Source organism: Gorilla gorilla, chromosome 9, assembly GCF_029281585.2.
Source record: "Gorilla gorilla gorilla isolate KB3781 chromosome 9, NHGRI_mGorGor1-v2.1_pri, whole genome shotgun sequence".
Taxonomy (NCBI): domain Eukaryota; kingdom Metazoa; phylum Chordata; class Mammalia; order Primates; family Hominidae; genus Gorilla; species Gorilla gorilla.
In genome coordinates, this window is record NC_073233.2 from 77245884 (window position 1) to 77263065 (window position 17182).

At 56.8% G+C, this 17182-nt stretch overlaps 1 protein-coding gene, 1 long non-coding RNA gene and 1 pseudogene across 6 annotated transcripts in view; 2 read left to right on the forward strand and 1 right to left on the reverse strand.

Annotated features, from left to right (window-relative positions):
• The first annotated feature begins 426 nt into the window (after nucleotides 1–426).
• Nucleotides 427–3566, forward strand: MYEOV (myeloma overexpressed). 4 transcript variants are annotated; one of them, XM_004051688.5, is made up of 2 exons: nucleotides 427–857; nucleotides 1682–3566. In XM_004051688.5, the coding sequence occupies exon 2, from the start codon at nucleotides 1906–1908 to the stop codon at nucleotides 2668–2670; it is 765 nt and encodes a 254-aa protein (XP_004051736.3). In that variant the 5' UTR covers nucleotides 427–857; nucleotides 1682–1905; the 3' UTR covers nucleotides 2671–3566. The 4 variants fall into 4 exon arrangements, with proteins under 4 accessions (XP_004051736.3, XP_004051734.3, XP_004051737.3 ...); XM_004051686.5 differs by having other exon boundaries at nucleotides 436–857; nucleotides 1514–3566; XM_004051689.5 differs by having other exon boundaries at nucleotides 436–857; nucleotides 1873–3566.
• Nucleotides 3567–5456: 1890 nt separating this feature from the next.
• LOC129525345 (uncharacterized) overlaps nucleotides 5457–17182 on the forward strand; it is a 71496-nt gene continuing 59770 nt past the window's right edge. For both annotated transcript variants that reach the window (XR_010129149.1, XR_008669579.2), the window contains exon 1: nucleotides 5457–5703. This is a non-coding gene — a long non-coding RNA (uncharacterized lncRNA). The remainder of the gene's footprint in view (nucleotides 5704–17182) is intronic.
• LOC101128761 (interferon-induced transmembrane protein 3-like) lies at nucleotides 9764–10288 on the reverse strand (annotated as a pseudogene).

The following is a 17182-nucleotide window of genomic DNA, read 5'->3' on the forward strand; positions in this document are numbered from 1 at the left end:
TAAATGAATAGGTGAATGAATAAATGAATGAATGGCACCCTAGCCCCACTGTCTCCTGGGTGGCTTCAGGATCCTTGAGGAGGTTGGCCGTGTAGGTCTCCCTCAGGTAGGACCTAGGTGAGCTGGGGAGTCTTAACTCACCCAGGGCAAGCCTTAAGGTTGGACACACCCATGTGTGGGCTCTGCCCTGGCCTTAACCGAGAGAGGGAAATGTTGACAGGGAAGAAAGCCCTGCCCACCAGGCAGCCCCACCCACCTGGGCTAGCCCCATCCCAAGGAGCCCCACCCACCTGGGCTAGCCCCACCCCCAAGGAGCCCCACCCACCAGGGCTAGCCCCACTCACAAGCAGCCCCACCCACCTGGGTTAGTCCCACCCACCAGGCAGCTCCGCCTACCTTGGCTATCCCCCTCTGAGTTCTTGCCTTGATTCTCCTGTTACTGTCCCGCGAACCCACATCCCTACAAAGCAGGAAAGTATGCTTGGGAGAGGCCAAGTGAGTGGGGAATCAGCCCAAAGCCAGGCGTCCAGGGTCTCCCTCACCTGAAGCTGACTTTTTCCCCACCTTGGACAGAGGGCGGGAGATGCCATCCCCACTGAACCCAGTGCTTTCACCAGCCATATTAGCTCCCACTCACCCCTCGTCGTGGAAGCCTCGGCCGTCACACCTGCAGGGCCGGGGCGTGCATGGCCTCAGGGATGGCCTGTTCAGCTGCTGGGTGACTTGGGTCCAGGTGCCTCACCACCTGCTGAGCTCTGTGTGATTTCTGGACACTTCTGCTCGTTGCCTTTGGGCTCAGTGAAGAGTCTGGAGTTTATCTGGAGTGAGGTGGCCGGGTCTTGGTGGGATCTGAGCAGGTAAGAAGCAGGGTCTTTCTTATGTTTTAAGGAGAGCCCTGTGGCTGCTGGGTGGGGGACCAGCTGGAGAGGCAGGAGGGCAGCAGGTGACTCATTACAAGGCTGGGGCCATCATCCTGTGAGAGCCGGGCATGACCAGTGCAGGTCGGTGGGGTTGAAGGTACAGACCAGTGGGACCCACAGACGGCTCAGGAGTGACCAAGCCTCTGCTGAGCTGCCCAGGTCCCCTCTGGTAGACACCTCCTACCCGGAGCCCCCCACGGTGGTGCCAAAGCTAGACCACCATACAGCCAGAGGCCTCCAGGCCCTACCCACGACAGCCCAGCTGGCTTCTGCCCAGCCACTGTCACACACAGAGGGCAGCCGTCCCCATGGTCCCTAGAGGCGGTTGAGGACCACTGTGCCTGGAGTCATCTGTGGCTATAAACCAGGAGGAGAAGGCTGCCCACCCCCTGCCCCAGAGATGGGGAGGCTGGGGCCACCCGGTGGATTTGGGCAGGTCCCAGCTTCCAGGATCATGAGGTGAAGACATGAAGGGACCCTAGAGGCCATGGGGACCCAGGCACAGAGCGGCGGCCTCTCACCCTCCCCATGGTCAAGGAGGTCAGTGCCTTCCCGGGGTGGGTTACGGATGGTAGTATCTTCCTTCTCCTCAGAGTCCATTCAGGAGCAGGAAAGTTCATCTCAGACCCTAAATCCAGCCACGTCATACCACGCTTAACACCTCTAACAACTTCCCCTGGCACTTAGGACAGCGTCTGGCTCCTTCCCTCAGCTCGTGGCCCTCAGAATCTGCGTCACACACACCCTAGCTCTCCCCATAGGTCTCTGCACTCGCTGTTGCCTCTGCCTGGAACAGTCTCCCTCCTGGTGTCATTGTCTCTGTGGTGTGTCCTTCCTGACCTTCCACCTCCACCAGGAGCCGACACTTCCCCGACCCCAGTAACCTCTTCTCTTGGGTGAGTGAATGCCACCTGCTGATGTCTGATTTATTCATCGGTTTTCTTGTCTGTAGTCTGTCCCCCTTGGGGACAGGGACTTGTTGCTCATGTTCACCTGGCAGGCTGGACGCTTCGTGGAGGGCTCCAAAGCTGGCAGATCCCGGGGCCACCTCTGTCTCTCCCAGGCCCTGCGTGTTGCGGTGAGAGGAGCATTTGTGTCTCTGTGGTTTGCTGCTGGAGCTGGTGACCGGGAGAGAAACAAGGGAGACAAGGGTGTCCAGACAGGTGCGCGGCTCAGCCAGGAGGCAGAAGACGTGGACGTGTCCCGGGCCAGGAGGGTCACAGATGCACCACAAGACACTCTGTGTGGCACTGGGAACAGGAATTCTGGGAGTCAGTCTGCAAGGGCGGTGGGCGTTGCTCACCTGGGAGAAGCCTTTAGAGTGGGCGTTGAGCCGGCCATTAGCTCGTGCCCTGAGGAGGTGCATGGGTGGCATGGGCTTTCCACGGAAATTATGTGGGCGCGAATGGATGTGGCTCTGCGCTCACCTGGGCGAGCACTTCTGGCCGGTGCCGGGGCACTCTGCATGACCCTGGCAGAATCGAGCTGCCCTGACTATGAAAGGGGAAGAAGAGCATGCCTGACCCCCAACTGGCACCCCACCCCTCACTGCTCCACCTGGGGCCTGCCTCTGCGGGTGGCTGGGTCCTGGCTGACTGTTGCGACTGTTGAGGCCCTGGGGGGGTGGCGCATGGGAGTTAGGAGGACTGGCCAGGTGGGGCCCACTATGCACCCACCCCCAGTGTCAGGTGCTTCCCCTCTCCTCCTCCACCTCCTCCTCATCCTCATCATCCTCCTCCTCACTTGTTGAGGACGTCCTGTGTGCCAAGTGGTTTATATGCCCAGCCTCATTTAATCCTCAGAATGACTCCATGAGGTAGCTACTCAAACCCCCCACTTAACAGATGAGGAAACTGAGGCCTAGAGAAGCTCAACAAGTTGCCTAAGGTCCAAGTTTCCTCTCCCAACTCTCCTACCCTCTCCTCTTCCTTCTCCTTTCTCCCATTCTTCCCTGCCTCTTCCCTAACTAGACAATTTTTTTATTGAGTGTCTCCCAGGTGCAGGCATGAGCCAGGTGCTGGGAAGATCACGATAACCCAGCTCCTTCTGGTCGTTTTCTCAGCTGGTTAGAGGCTGGGAGGACACGCAAGTTCAGCTCCAGTCGACTAGGGCTTTGGTGGTAGCCCCTGGAGACATTGTGCAATGGGGCTACGAGGCTGAATGTAGCTCCAGGGAAGCGTGTTGCAATCCATGAGTGATGTCTGCCATGCGTACAGGCATGGAGAGTGAGGCACCTGTACTGTCTTCCTGTAGACTCTAGACTGGTGGGGCCTCTGAAATGCATCCAGACACTGTGCTGGGTGTGTCGCATGGCCCTCCCAACCAATTCAGCATTTTTCTCCCCATTTTCCAGGGAGAAATCTAAGGTGTCAGAATGTAAGGTTCTCATCGGAACCCAGGCTCCAGGGTCCCTGGTTTTCTGTGACATCATGCTGCAGGACCCTGTTTCTCTCTTTGCTTTGGCTGCTGGGGAGCTCAGAAGGGAGCTTGAGGCTTGCTCTCAGCCACCACATTAGCTCAGGGGTTTGGGCATTTTTGTCGCCGTCTCCTTTGGGCTCTGTCTCCTCCCTGCTGTGCTTCCCGAGGAGCAGGCCGGATGTAAGTTATCAACTATAAATAAAACCAAGACTTCCGTTCTGGCTCTCACTCTAGTTTCCTGGTGCATTTTTTTTTAAAGTTCTTAATCAAGGGAGGGGATACTCCTAACTGAAGATGACATCAGCATCAGCTGGCCCCGGGGGACAGGCCCCCAGCCCCCAGGCCCGTGTGGGCCCTGAATGCCCCCATTATGAGGGGTAACCTCATTACACAAGACACGCTGCACGGTGGAATTTCAAATGGGGTTTTGTGGTTTCTGCCCTTTGCAGCCGAGCACACACAGGCAGCTGCGGCCGCCCGGCTTCCTCTCCCGCCGCAGCCCTGGCGCCTGGCCAGCTGGTGACCACCCCTTCTACCATGAGTCAGTTTCATTCTTAACTCTCTGACTCAGGTCCCTTTAAAGGGACAGCAGAATCCATTCGTTCCAAGGAAGGGAGGAGAGGTGAAGAACCTGCCTGGGAGAGGAGTCAGGGTTTAAGAGGAAGCTTGGGGGTCCCAGGCAGGCGGCTGAGTGAGCAGCCCTGACTCACTCCCCTACCCCAGACACCAAGGATGGAGGGGCTTTCCTGCCTGTTCCAAGGGAGACGGACCTGTGACTTCCCCAAAGCAGACCGTCTGCAAGGCGGGAAACCCCGGCGTTCAGCAAGCTTCCTTTCTGTCTGGGCACAAGCCCTGCCCAAGCTCTGGGCTCAGAAGGTAATGGGGGCTTTGCAAGCCACCCCCAATGCCCCACGTGCCCCACTTCCTTCTCATCCTTGGCCCCCTCATTCCTTGTACTTCCGTCGCAACAACCTCTGGAGTTCCTAGAACATCCTGAGCTGCTTCCCCCGGCTGCCTCTCTGCCACCTGGCATGCACGTCACTCCACTCTTTGTGGTGGTCCCATCTCCTCCTTCTGAGCCCAGCTGCATGCCACCTCCTCCCACGTACATACTGCCAGTCCGTCATAGCAACCTATTTACCTCCATAGTAACACAAGGAACAACCCCAAACTCTATTCAACTTGCTCCCCATGTTAACGGCCCCCAGCGTGGACTGTCAGCTCCATGAAGGCAGGGCCCTACTTATCTTGTTCACAGCACAAGGCCGGGCACACAGTAGGTGCTCACTCAACATTCCTGGGATCAATGGGAAGTGACTGTCGGGGAACCCTCTGCAGCCGTCCTTGTCGAGGGCCCCAGATGGGGTGTGGGTGGCCCCTCCCCATCCAGATGGTGTTGGAGGGGCTGGGGGCCAGGCATGGCGAGCAGGCCGAGGCTGCAGGTGGACATCCCTGGGACTGGGGCTGCTGGGGGCCAGGCGGCAGTTCCAGCCCAGGTCAGGTCTCATGTGAGGCCTCCGTGAAGCAAGAATTTCTCTCTCCGTTTCCTTCTCCTGTCTGACTCACACTTTCGTTTTGAAGTTCCCCCTTTCTGCCAGCGCTTTGCCTGAGGTTACGGAGTGGTCAAGCGAGGCCAGCAGGGCGTGGAGACCGGGAGGAAGCTGGGCTGCAGTTTCATTCACAAAAACACGACCCGCCCGCTTCCTGTGTCCTGCCTGGGCTGCACGGCCCGCAGCCCTACAGCCAGTTCACAGGGTGTTTGCAAGTTTGCAGGGGCCAGTGAGGATGCTCCTGGGGTTTAAGAGGCTTGAGTTTGTCCACCCCACGGCCTCTGTCAGGACCCCCCCTTCCCACCACTATGCTTCTGTCTCCCACGGTGCCTCCCAGCTCACCCCCACAGGGGCCTGGCGCAGAGCCTCAAACCCAGGATTCCATAGGAGCTGAGGGTTGAGTCTGAGCACCTTGGCGCTTCCCCTGGCCCCACTGACCCATCCTTGTTTCAGCACAGAGCTGGGAGGCCCAGGGAGGATGGCCTCTGCTGACTGGTCCAGCTCCCTCTGTGGTTCCCACCTCTCAGTGTGGGGTGGATCCAAGGGGGAGGGAAGAGAAGGGGATGGGAAGAAAACGATGCCTGTCGGGGCACAGGCTCCTAAACCCAACCTCATATCGCCTCCTACGAGTAGCTTCCAGGTGTCTACAGGGAGCCCGGGGTCATGCTGGCATCATTCATTCTCCACGCATCAGATGATCCTGCGGCCCCTCAGTGCCAGGCCCCACTGGCCCTCTGCGCACATCAGTGACTCTGATGTTCTCCCCCCCGCATGCTGCCAGTCTGATGGTGGAGACAGAACAGCAGTCCCGGATGGTAAGGACGCCCAGTGCCAACCCCCCTTAGCAGGGGAGATGCAGAGGAGGGGGGCCACCCAATCTGGGCATCACAGAAGCCTCCCTGGAAGAGGGGGCATCCGAGCAGAGCCTGAACGATGAGATACCAGCTAGGGGAAGGGACTGGCTGGGAGGAGAGGCAGGGAGGGGTCTCCAGGCAGAGAGACAGCGTGTGCAAGGCTTGAGTGCAGGAGAGACCCTGGTGTGTCGGAGCTGGAGAGGAGTGTGTGGGGGGTCTGGGTGGTGTGGAGCGGGGATGGAGGCCAGGCCAGGGGGTCGGCCAGGCTGAGTGGCTTGGACATTTTACTGAGCACGGTGAGGAACCCCTGCAGGCTTGTGTGCTTGGCTGGCCCCGCCCGGCTGACCACAGCTTCGTTCAGCACAATCCACGTGGCACTGTGTTGGGGTCTCCGATCCAGGGTCTCATTTCACCCTGGTGCTGCCCCTGTGAGGAGGCGTTGTCTCTCCTTCTGCAGTTGAGGAAACTGAGGCCTAAGAGGCAAGTTCTGTCCAAGGTCATGCAGTAGGTGCTCGCGGAGTCATCCGAATCGCAGTCCAGGGGTCTCTCGCCACCCTCCCTGACCCTCTGGCCATGGCTGCTGCGGGGATGAAACCATCACAGGGGCAAGGCACTTTGAAATGCGAAAGCTCTGTGGTGTCATGATGATAAAAACACAACAGGAAGAACGCAACCCATTTTGGTTTTATGAGGCTGAGCTGCCCCTCTGGAACTCCCTCTTATCTGGGGATCGCAAAGCACTGGGAAGGTCCACAGACCACTCCTAGAAGCACTGGGAGCCAAGCTCAGGCCAGGCAGGAAGTGGCAGGCACTGCTCATTCTCTGCCGTCCCAGTCCTCCTCCCCTCAGAATCGACCCCTCTCCCCAAGCCAGCTGGTGCGAGAATGGGGAGCTCGGGTCCTCCCCATCCCCAGCAGGTGAGGAACAAAGACCAGCAGCAGCAGGAACAGGACTAAGGACTCCACCATCCTGGAGACAGAGAGGGGTGGAGGCATTGGCAGTCCTGTCTGGTTTAGAGTTTTCTGGGTTCAGATCCTGTCTGTCCCTTGAGACTATGAGCTCCTGAAAGTCATGGACCATGCGTGTCTGAGTCACTGGGGCCTGCTGGGATGAGCACGGCTTGATGGCTGGAGAGGAGGGAGTAGGGTGTGGAAGGCTGAGGGTCAGGGGGAAGTCACAGGACTGGCTACCCTGTCAAGGCTTCCTAGGGTTTGTTTAATGAATAAGGAATTGATGGATGAATTATCCACTAACCGAAGGGTAAGAATTCCAGACAGATATGTGGAAGGATAAATGGATAAATGAATGTGTGGATGGTGTAAGGGAAGATGGATGAGTGGGTGGATGGATGAAGGGATGGGTGGATGGATAAGTGATGAATGAATGCACAGATAATGGATGGATGGATGGATGGATGGAAGGGTGGAAGGATGGGTGGAAGGGTGGAAGGATGGATGGATCAAAAGATGTATGATAAATAAATGGATGGAACGACAGATGGAGGGATGAACAGATGGAAGGATGGATGGAGGGATGAACAGATGGAAGGATGGATTGATCAACGATGGATGAATGTGTGGATGTGGATAGATGGATGAATGCATGGACAGATAGATAGTGGATAGATGGTATAGCGGGGTGGTAGAAAGTGAACTAAGCACCTAGGTCATCTCAGGCATATGGGCAATGTGAGACGCTTCTAGCAGAGACTATGATGAGGCTCGCTCGGGATATGGGCAACGTGAGACGCTTCTAGCAGAGACCATGATGGGGCTCGCTCGGGATATGGGCAATGTGAGACGCTTCTAGCAGAGACCGTGATGGGGCTCGCTCGGGATATGGGCAATGTGAGACGCTTCTAGCAGAGACCATGATGGGGCTCGCTCGGGATATGGGCAATGTGAGACGCTTCTAGCAGAGACCATGATGGGGCTCGCTCGGGATATGGGTAATGTGAGACGCTTCTAGCAGAGACTGTGCTGGGGCTCGCTCGGCTTCACAGATGGAAACTTGGCATGCGTGGCACAATGCCCATGTCCTCTACCAACTAGAAGACCAATGATTTGTCTAGGACCAAGAGACTCGGGTCATTTTCTTGGTTCAGCCTTATCAGCCCCTTGACCATGGCCAGTCTTCTCCCCTCCTGGCCTTGGTTTCCCATCTGGATTATGGGGATTTACTGGATGAGATGGGCCTCTGTGGTGGAGTGTCCAGGTTTTCCTAGGAGGAGGGGCAGCACCCCCGCCTCTCTCTTCCGCTCACAGGCCTTCCCTCACTCCATTCCCAGGCTCAGCCCAGGCACCTGCCATGCACCCTCTTCCCTACCATTTTCTAAATGTCTGGGCATGAAGCCAGCAGGAGAGATGGGCCCTGGGGAAAGGGAAGCTGGCCCCTGCTGCAGGGTGGGCAGGCTGGGGACCACTGTGGCTGCAGACAGCTGCTCAGCAGGCCCTTGGCAGGCTCCAGCTGAGTCACCCTGAGTCACCACTGTCACCTCCTACCACACATTCCTTCATTCATATAGTGTCTACCCCTGAGGCCACCTCCCTGAAATCTCACTGGGCAGTTGCCAAGGGTGTGGAGGGCACTCAGGCCTGCCTGATGGGCCCCTGGCAGGGAGAGAGGGCTGGGCAAGATGACCTCGGGGAAGGTGTGGACACCCTCTGGGTCCCTTCCAGCCCGGGAGCCCTCTGACCTCACTGGGCTGGGTCCCCTGCAGATGGGAGGGCTAGGTGCCTGTCTCCTTGAGGCCCCTTAGCAGTCATTTGGAGGAACACTGGGCTCCTCAGCTCACTAAGATTCACTGGGATGAGGAGAGGAAAGTGACTCACCTGCCCTCCTTGCCTGTCTCCTCAGCAGCCACACCCAGGCTAGGCTGTCCCGCAGAGGGCCTGTGGCCCCTTTGCAGTGGACCAGGCCAGCTCCGGAGTGGGCATCCCTGCTCTGTGTCTGTCCCAGCGCTTCCTCTCTGTGTGGTGTGGGGCAGGCCATGCACGGCTCCAGGCCTCCGTTTCCTCATCTGCAGCTGGGCTGTCGGCAGGCACCGCCTCTGGTGACTTGTGTGAGCACCTGGTGCTCCTCTGTCCCTCCTGGGGCCAGGAGTGTCCCACAGCCCTTTGACCTGCAGGGCTCACCTCTGGCAGGTCCTGAGTCCTGGTGTCAGATGCCACCAGGAACACAGTTCTGGGCCTGAGAGGTGAGCCTCTCTCCAACTGGAAGCCTGGGCTACACTAAGAGCTTAGGGACCCAGGGTGGTGAACCCTGAGTGCTGGGCTCCCAGGGGTGGGAAGAGAGAGGCTGGGGTGGTAGCCTGGCCCCCACACAGTAGGTGCCAGGTAGGGCAGCCTCTGGGAGCCTGGCACGGGGCCTGGGGCCAGGCTGGGGCTGGTGGTCTCAGGGTCCATGAGGCCCATACATCAGCCTCTGAATTTGCCATGGCAGGAACCTGGGACACAGGAAGCTGGCACCGCTGAGCACCCTGTCCTTTTCATTCATTTCCTCTCCCGCTAACCCCAGTCAAGCCTTATGTGGCAGGCACCGCTCTGCACTGAGGATTTATGTCAATGAAATTGACTTGGGTCCCTGTCTAAGGGGGTCTGCATTCTATTGAGGGGAGACGGAAGACAGGCAGTAACCATAGTCACGTGGCCTGGCCTGCTATGGAGGCAATCAGAACCTTGGGAAAGAGAAAGGAGAGTGAGGGAAGAGGGTGCTCTCTAAGAAGGGCTTTGGATGGGATCGGGGGGGCACGGTGAGCAGGGATGGGGGGTGTCTGGACAGCACACCCCGCTGTGGAGCAGTAGGGAGGCCGACAGAGGGGACCAAATCTGGGAAGTGGCTAGATCCTGCACAATCTCCCATCTCCCAGGGAGGCTGACATGGGACCAGTTTTCTGGGATGGCCCCACGTGCTCTAGTGTATTCTTTTTTTTTTTTTTTTTTCGCAGCAGCACCAGAAACATATACACTTTATTGAATGCTATTGTAGAAAAGTGTGTGAGGATAAAGGGCTGATAACAGGACTTGGCTCCGGGGGCAGGGCGAGGAATGGAAGGTGGAGTACGTGGGATACAGGTCATGGGCAGAGCTCCTGGCCTCAATGATGCCTCCTGATCTATCGATGGGCTTGGATGATCAACACTGGGATGACGATGAGCAGAATGGTCGTGAGGATGCCCAAAATCGGGGCCCAGATGTTCAGGCACTTGGCGGTGGAGGCATAGGCCTGGGCCCTGGTCACGTCGCCAACCATCTTCCTGCCCCTAGACTACACGGAGTAGGCGAATGCTATGAAGCCCAGGCGGCAGGGGTTCATGAAGAGGGTGTTGAGCAGGGACCAGACAACATGGTCGGGCATGGAGGTCTCGCTGCGGATGTGGATCACGGTGGACGTTGGGGTAGCAGGGTTGTGGGGTGCCCCCGGCACAGCCACGTCGTGTTCCTCCTTAAGCATCTCATAGTTGGGGGGGCTGGCTGCTGTTGACAGGAGAGAAGAAGGTTTGGACAGTGTGGTTCATGGTGTCCAGTGAAGACCAGCGGTGGTCGGGTTACTGGGGTGATTTTCAGTGGGCCCTCCCTTTCCCTAGTAGTTTTGTTTTCTCTGCTCTAGTGTATTCTTACGGGGCCCCCTTCTCCTCTCAAAGGGCAAGTTTGTTGGTCCTACCCTTGCTGGACTTTTTAAGGCCTTTGGCTTTCACTTGAATGGATTAGGGAGCAGGGGAAGGATGGGTCCGACTCAGGCTGCTGAAAGGATGCTCTGCCTGCGAGGTTGAGAAGGGACTGGGGGATGGGGTTAAGGGTAGATTTATGATCTGTGATCCTAATATCCATTTTCCGATGATGCCCCTCAGCTCTGGGGACACAGAGATGGGGCAGACGAGGTCTTCCCCAGAGATTCCCTGATGGGGGAAGGACACACAAAGGCTGATGAGCACCTTTTGATGAGCACAGGTTACTGCCTGCCTTCTGTCTCCCCTCAGTAGAATGCAGACCCCCTTGTACAGGGACCCAAGTCAATTTCATTGACATAAATCCTCAGTGCAGAGTGGTGCCTGCCACAGAAGGCTTGACTGGGGTTAGTGGGAGAGGAAATGCAGACTAAGGCCCCAGGAGCTTGAGGAGAGAGCAGCCAAGTTGGGGAGGAAATCCAGGAAGCCTTCCTGAAGTAAGGAAGGGCATTTGAGGTGAGTCTTGAAGGCTGAGCAGCAGATTCCCCAGGCAGAGAGTCAGAAAGAGGGGGAGGTATTCCAGGTAGAATGACAGATGGCAAAGGCTCATGTGTAGGAACAAAACACCAACCCCTCCCACTTCATTCATTCATTCATCTACTCATTCATTCTCCACTTACTTCTTGTATGCACTGTTTACCTGGCACCATGCTGGCCCTAGAGAAATACTGACCCCACTCCTCACCCACTCTGTGGCACTTGTCCAAGGAGGGGGTGGCCATGGCCAGGAAGCCATCCTGGTTTAGCAGCCGGGCAGGCATCCCTCCCTCCATGAAACCCTGGATCCCAACAAGGCTACATTTGTTTTGTATTTGAAATTCCACTAATTTTTTCGTGTCTTTGCATTAATGATTCCTCTTTAAACATCAAAGGGACCCGTAGGGCATTTTGACTCCTAACCTTTTTGTACGAGAAGCAGCTGATCATTATCCCACGGCTCCAATGATAGGCTGCAGTCAGTTCGGATTCCCAAGATTACAAAAGGAAATTCAGCTAATTATAGTTTGATAGAAATTATAGTTCTGCCGATTCCTGATTGACAGGGTGGGCTGGCATGAATCACTGTGCTCTTTGATAAGATTTTATTAATCTCTCTCAAGAATCTCACAAGTGCCTCATTGCAGGAGAAATTTCCTTTATGTCTCTCTCCCATGAAGAACCTGCTCGTATTATCCCTGGAATAAATGGAGGACCTGGAGTATGTGGGTGCAAGAACAGAGGCCTGGGAGTCAGGAATCCTGGGTTTGTATACAGCCAATAGCTTGCTGTGTGACCTCCCAAGGTTCCTTTGCCCCTCTGGGCCTTCATCAGAAGGGAGGCAGTGTGGTACCTTAATTAAGAGCACAGGTTCTGAGCTCAGGCTTTCTAGCTACATGTCCTTGGCAACCTCGCTGATCTTCAGTTTCTTCCTCTGTAACATGGACATGACGATAATAATAATTCCCCCCGACATGGTTGTGGCAGATCACTTGAGGTCAGGAGTTCGAGACCAGCCTGGCCAACTTGGTGAAACCCCGTCTCTACTAAAAATACAAAAATTAGCCGGGTGTGGTGGCGAGCACCTGTAGTCCCAGCTACTCGGGAGGCTGAGGCAGGAGAATCACTTGAACCTGGGAGGCGGAGGTTGTAGTTAGTCGTGATCACTCCACTGCACTCCAGCCTGGGCAACAGAGCAAGACTCTGTCTCAAAAAAAAAAAAAAAAAGAATAAAATGAGCTAATATATGTGAGCTAATATAAATAAGCTAAGATCCTGGATAGCTGCAGAACAGTGGGTGTAGTGGGAGAGCTTGAAAGATACCCGCTATTTTATAAGGAAGCGGTCCTCTTGAAAGTGGAGGACAGCCAGGCCGCAAGCAGAAGCTGCAGAAGACTTCTGCCACATAAAACAGAGCTCCACGACGCTCAGGGCAGAGACAGAGGCAGGATCACATCTAACAGATGGGCAGGTGGAGGCATGGGGAGGCTCTGAGGTGTGTGCATAGTCACACGGGGGTGCAGGAGAGATCTCGAATGTTCTTGTTCCCAGCATTGCCTCCGGAGACCTCCCAGTGTGGACCTTGCCCAGAAGAACACACGACCTTTTGAATTATGTTGGCTTGGCAGAAAGCTGGACTCTTGGCAGCATGCCCCCAGGGCCTTCTCAGTTCTCATAGATGTTAGTCAATGTGGACACTCTCTCCTTTCTGGAAAGCCCCCAATAACAGGTGTTGGAGACATCGAGGCCCTGAGTAGTAAGGGGCCTGACCCACAGGCACAGAGTTGGGTGCTGTGGGATGGCCAGGAGTTCGGGTCTCCTTCCTTCCCACCACACCAGTGGGCGCCGGATACTGGCAGGTGGCTTGGGGATGCCCCTTCACTTTGCTGCCGGGAAGTTGGCTGCAGAGTCCAGGGCTCATAAAAGCAGCCAGTTGAGTAAGAATGCACTGGTTCAGAAGGCAGTGGGCCCCTAGCTCCTCACAGTGGGCCCCCTCGGCCAGGCCAACAGGCCATGTCTCCTAGCCAACCTTGGGTCTGGCCCCCAAAGATTCATTTCTATCTGCAAAGTGCCTGCCCTCCACCTTGTTCAGCAGCCTAAGCCTCAGTGACCATTGGCCACCCGAGATAAGGGCCATCCTTGCTCCCTCCATTCCCCAATACTCCTGAGGCCCTGTGCACCTGCCCCATGATGGGGCTAGAGTCCCCAAGGACAATAAGAACCTAGCTCTTGTCTTGGGAAACCTGGCAGGATTTCCCAAGTCACCCGAACTATTAGAGACTATGTTTGCCCTGAAGAAGAAAGAATCAGACTGAAAACAGAGCAGGTAGCAGTGGGGGAGTGAAGACTGAGGTCCTTCCAGGACCCCCAATGCCCTCACGTCCTCCCGCTGGGGTCCAGTGTCCCCTCCCCTCCTCCTGTGCAGGAGCCACCTCCCTGGGCCTTGGTTCCATCCTTTGTGAAGTGCAGTGACCAGTGGTTGCCATGCAGGGGATGCTTGCTGAAGTGTGCCATGGTGCCCAGCACAACACAGTGGGCAGAGGGCAGCCCATCAATGCCACTCGCTGCCTTTGCTGCTCACAGTGAGTCTTACCTAGGGCAGTGCAGCGCTCCCTCGCATCACCCTTCCTTGGCCCCAACCTCAAAACTTAGGACTTGGTTTCCCCTTCCCACTGTCTTTGGTCAGTGCCAAAGGACCAGGCAGGAGCAGTGTCAGGAAAGGGACCGGGACACGAACGGGCTGCTCATCGAAGGTCACACATTTGCAATCTGATGGAGACAACAGGGGTCTTCACGTGCCAAGCCGAGTAGCTCTGTAGCAATTCCGGGCACCGCAGCAGGTGAGGGCGGGGGCTTTGCTGGAAGACAGTGCCAGCTCCCACAGAACCCTAACGAGGCTGAGCAGGAGGGGTCCCCCGTGCTTAGATGTAACACAATACCCTCGTTTTCTGGATGGGGAAACTGAGGCTCAGGGAGCTCACTTGTCTTCTCTACACCCCAGGGTGTGCTGGGGCACACCCTGTGCCTGTGATTCTGGGGCCCAAGTTAGCCCCGCAGCCCATGTGGGTGGCAGAACAGCCCAGATGAGCACTGGGGCCAGAGCTGGGGCCAGCTCTCGGGGTTGTGGGGGGGAAATGCTGCAGGTCTTGTGCTAACCACTGAGAGACTCCCAGCCCACCTTTGCTGTTCCTTTCATCCCGGTCCCTTGGGGGCGGTTCTGGGTCCTGCCCAACCAGGCCCAGGAGGGTTTGGGGCTGGCCAAAGCAGGAGGCAGGATAGGAAGCTTCCTCTGGTTCCTCTCATGGGGATCACACGCTCCCCAAATTGTCCAAGCCATCTTCCTTCTCCCAGCTCAGAGGCCATGTCTTCCAGGAGGTCCACACACATCACCCTGGCCAGGAAGAGGGTCTCCCACACCCTCTGTGCCTTGGCCGTGGTCCTCTTTATCATGTCTTGTGGATTCATTATTTTAATCAGTTATTGGCCAAACAAACCCCTCTTACACCCGAGTGCACAGCTCGTGCCAACAGCACTGCAAAGCATGTGATGTCCCCACCCCTTCCACGCAGCATTCAGAACCTGACCACTCCCTGCCACAGCCCCAGTCCTCTCTGGTCCAAGCTGCCCTGGCTTCCTGCAGGGGCATCTCCATGGCCCTCGATCTGTTAACATCTGAGCCTCGACCCTGCCCTTCCTCTCCTCACCCTCCAAGGGTTCATCTCAGAGGAGGCAGCAAAGTTCTCTGCAGGCCTGCCCCTCCAGCCTCGTCTTGCCTCTCCCGACCCTGTTCCTCCACTCCAGCCACTATGGCATCCCTGCAGCTGCTCATATTTTGGGGGCAGCTGATACCCCAGGCCTTTGCCCTGGCTGGGCTCTCTGCCTGTGACGCTCTTTCCCAGACACCCATGTGATTTGCTTCCTCCTCTTCTTCAAGTCTTTGCTCAAATGAAGGCCTGCACAATGAGCCTCCCCTGGCCCCCTATTTATAGTTGCCTCTCCCAATATTTTGGAGCACTTGGCACCATCTGACATGCTGGGCCTCTGTCCGTGAGCAGGCCAGCTTCTGGGTGGCAGGGATTTGGGCTGTGCGTTCCCTGCTCTCACCCCACTCTTACAACCATGCCTGGCACGTCATAGGAATGCCAACAAGCCATGTAGGGTGAAGGCGGGAGTAGCCCTGTGGGCTGGGTCATGCCATCTCCTACATTGTATATGTGCAGAAGCTGCAGCCACGAGGCCTGCTTGAGGTTGCCTGGCTCTTGCTCCTGCGGGTCTGAACCCAGCTAGATGTGACTGTAAGTCCCAGCTTTCCAAAGGCTCCCACTGCCTTCCGTGCACAGTGTGCCGCCTAGCACGGGAAGTGGAGCCCGCTAGGCAGCACCTGGGATATGGGCTGCTCCAGGGATGCCCTGGGAGGAGGGGATGGGGATGCATCCCAGGGAAGGGGTTCCTGGGCTATGACGTGGGGGCAACTCAGCTTCCCCTGGGGTCGGGGAGTGGGAAGACCATTCTGAGAGTGGGAACAGCTCTTGCAAACATGGCCGACATGTAGATTGGGGCAGATTTGGCGATGAGTGCCTTGGGCCTGATTGGAGGTCCCGTGGGGGTGGGTGGCTGTGGGGCCCCCAGGCAGGGCCTGAAGCAGGCGGAGGGGGTGAGTGGGGTGTTCTGATGGGCCACTGGGAGTGGCCTGAAGTGCACTGGAGCAGGAGGTGGCATTGTCCGGATCCTGTTTGAAAGACCCCTTTTCTGATAGGAGGAGGGAAGATTGCCGGGTGAGTCAGGGGTGGTGGCAGCTATCTGGGCAGAAGCTAGTGTGGGGTGGGAGGCGCGAGGCAGATGTGAGAGCTCAAGGAGGGAGACTACATGCCGCTCAGTGACCTGGGTCTCAATGTGTTCCCAGGTTTGCAGCTGGGGCAACTGGAAGCAGGAGAGGGACCTGGAGAAAGGAAGGCAAAGAGGTGGCTTCCTTTTGGGGCACACTGAGGTTGAGCTGCTTAAGAGACTCCCACGGGTGAGGCAGAAGCCTTGAGCTGCTGGGTTAGCAGCTCCGGGCTCAGGGGAGATCTTGGCCAGAGAAAAATTCTGGGGGTCCTAGTGTTCACATAGTGACTTCAGCATGGAGGGGGCAAGGTCCCTCCAGAAGCAGGTGTCTGGAGGAGAGAGGGCTATGGCCTCCACTCCAGGCCCAGCCAGCCCCTAACGGACCCTCCCGCCCGCAGCACCTGCCCTCGGGGCCACAGGGGGCTGCTGGCACCTGGCTCGCTGGGAATGCTCCAGAGGTCCTCTGTCTGCTGCTCGTGATTTCACAGACTTGGCAACCAGGACAGGATTGTTATTATTTTTCACCAGAAAACAATGTATGGATTTTGGGCTCTTGCTGATGATTCTAGAGGAAAACAGCTGAGAGGATGTGTGTTTTCAAGGGAACATTCCTCTTTGGATTCTGTCCACTCGGTGTCCTCTTGGAAAACCACAGGGAGGGCTGGAAACAGTCTTAGACTCACATGAGGGGGAGATGGAGACCAGATCCTTCTCCCAGCTCTGCTTGTGGCTCTCTCTGTGATCCCATGAAGAGAGGAGGAGCAGTGACTCTCACCTGAAATGCGCCCAGCCAAACATGGCCTAAACCAAACGGGATGGCCTCCCTGCCCCTATCCTGGTCCTCCATGGGCTGTCCCCATCTCGTGGAATGGGGCCAAGCCTCACACATGGGTGTCACACGTCCTTCTGGGGATTCCTGTCCCTTGTATCTCTTGAATCAGGCTCTTAGATTCTTCTGCTTCATTCCATCATTGTAACCTCCTTCCACGACTCTCAAATCCGTCTCCTTCTCCATATCTCCACTGCCGTCCCTGTGTTCCCCTCTGCCTTTGGCTCTGCACGGTACGAGCAGGTGGCCTCTGTCCAGCCAATGTGGGCCCTTTGCACATTGGTGTGAGTGCTTCTAAGTCTTGTTCCAGCTCTCAGTCCAGCCTCTCCCAATCTCCTTGTGTCTTCCCACGGCATGTGGGAAAAGACCAGGAGGACGGCACTGGGGCCACAAAGATAAGTCCATTGTCCCTGCACTCCAGGGATCTGAGCCCCGTGGGCCTCCAGCATGAGTATAATGTTGAAAGGAAGCCTGCGGAAAGGCTCCAAGAGGACGGTACGTTAGAACTGGGTCTCAAGACATGGGTGTCTGGGCCGTAGGGGTGCAGAAACCAGGTCCTGACTCGGCCTGGATGCAAGTGCCAG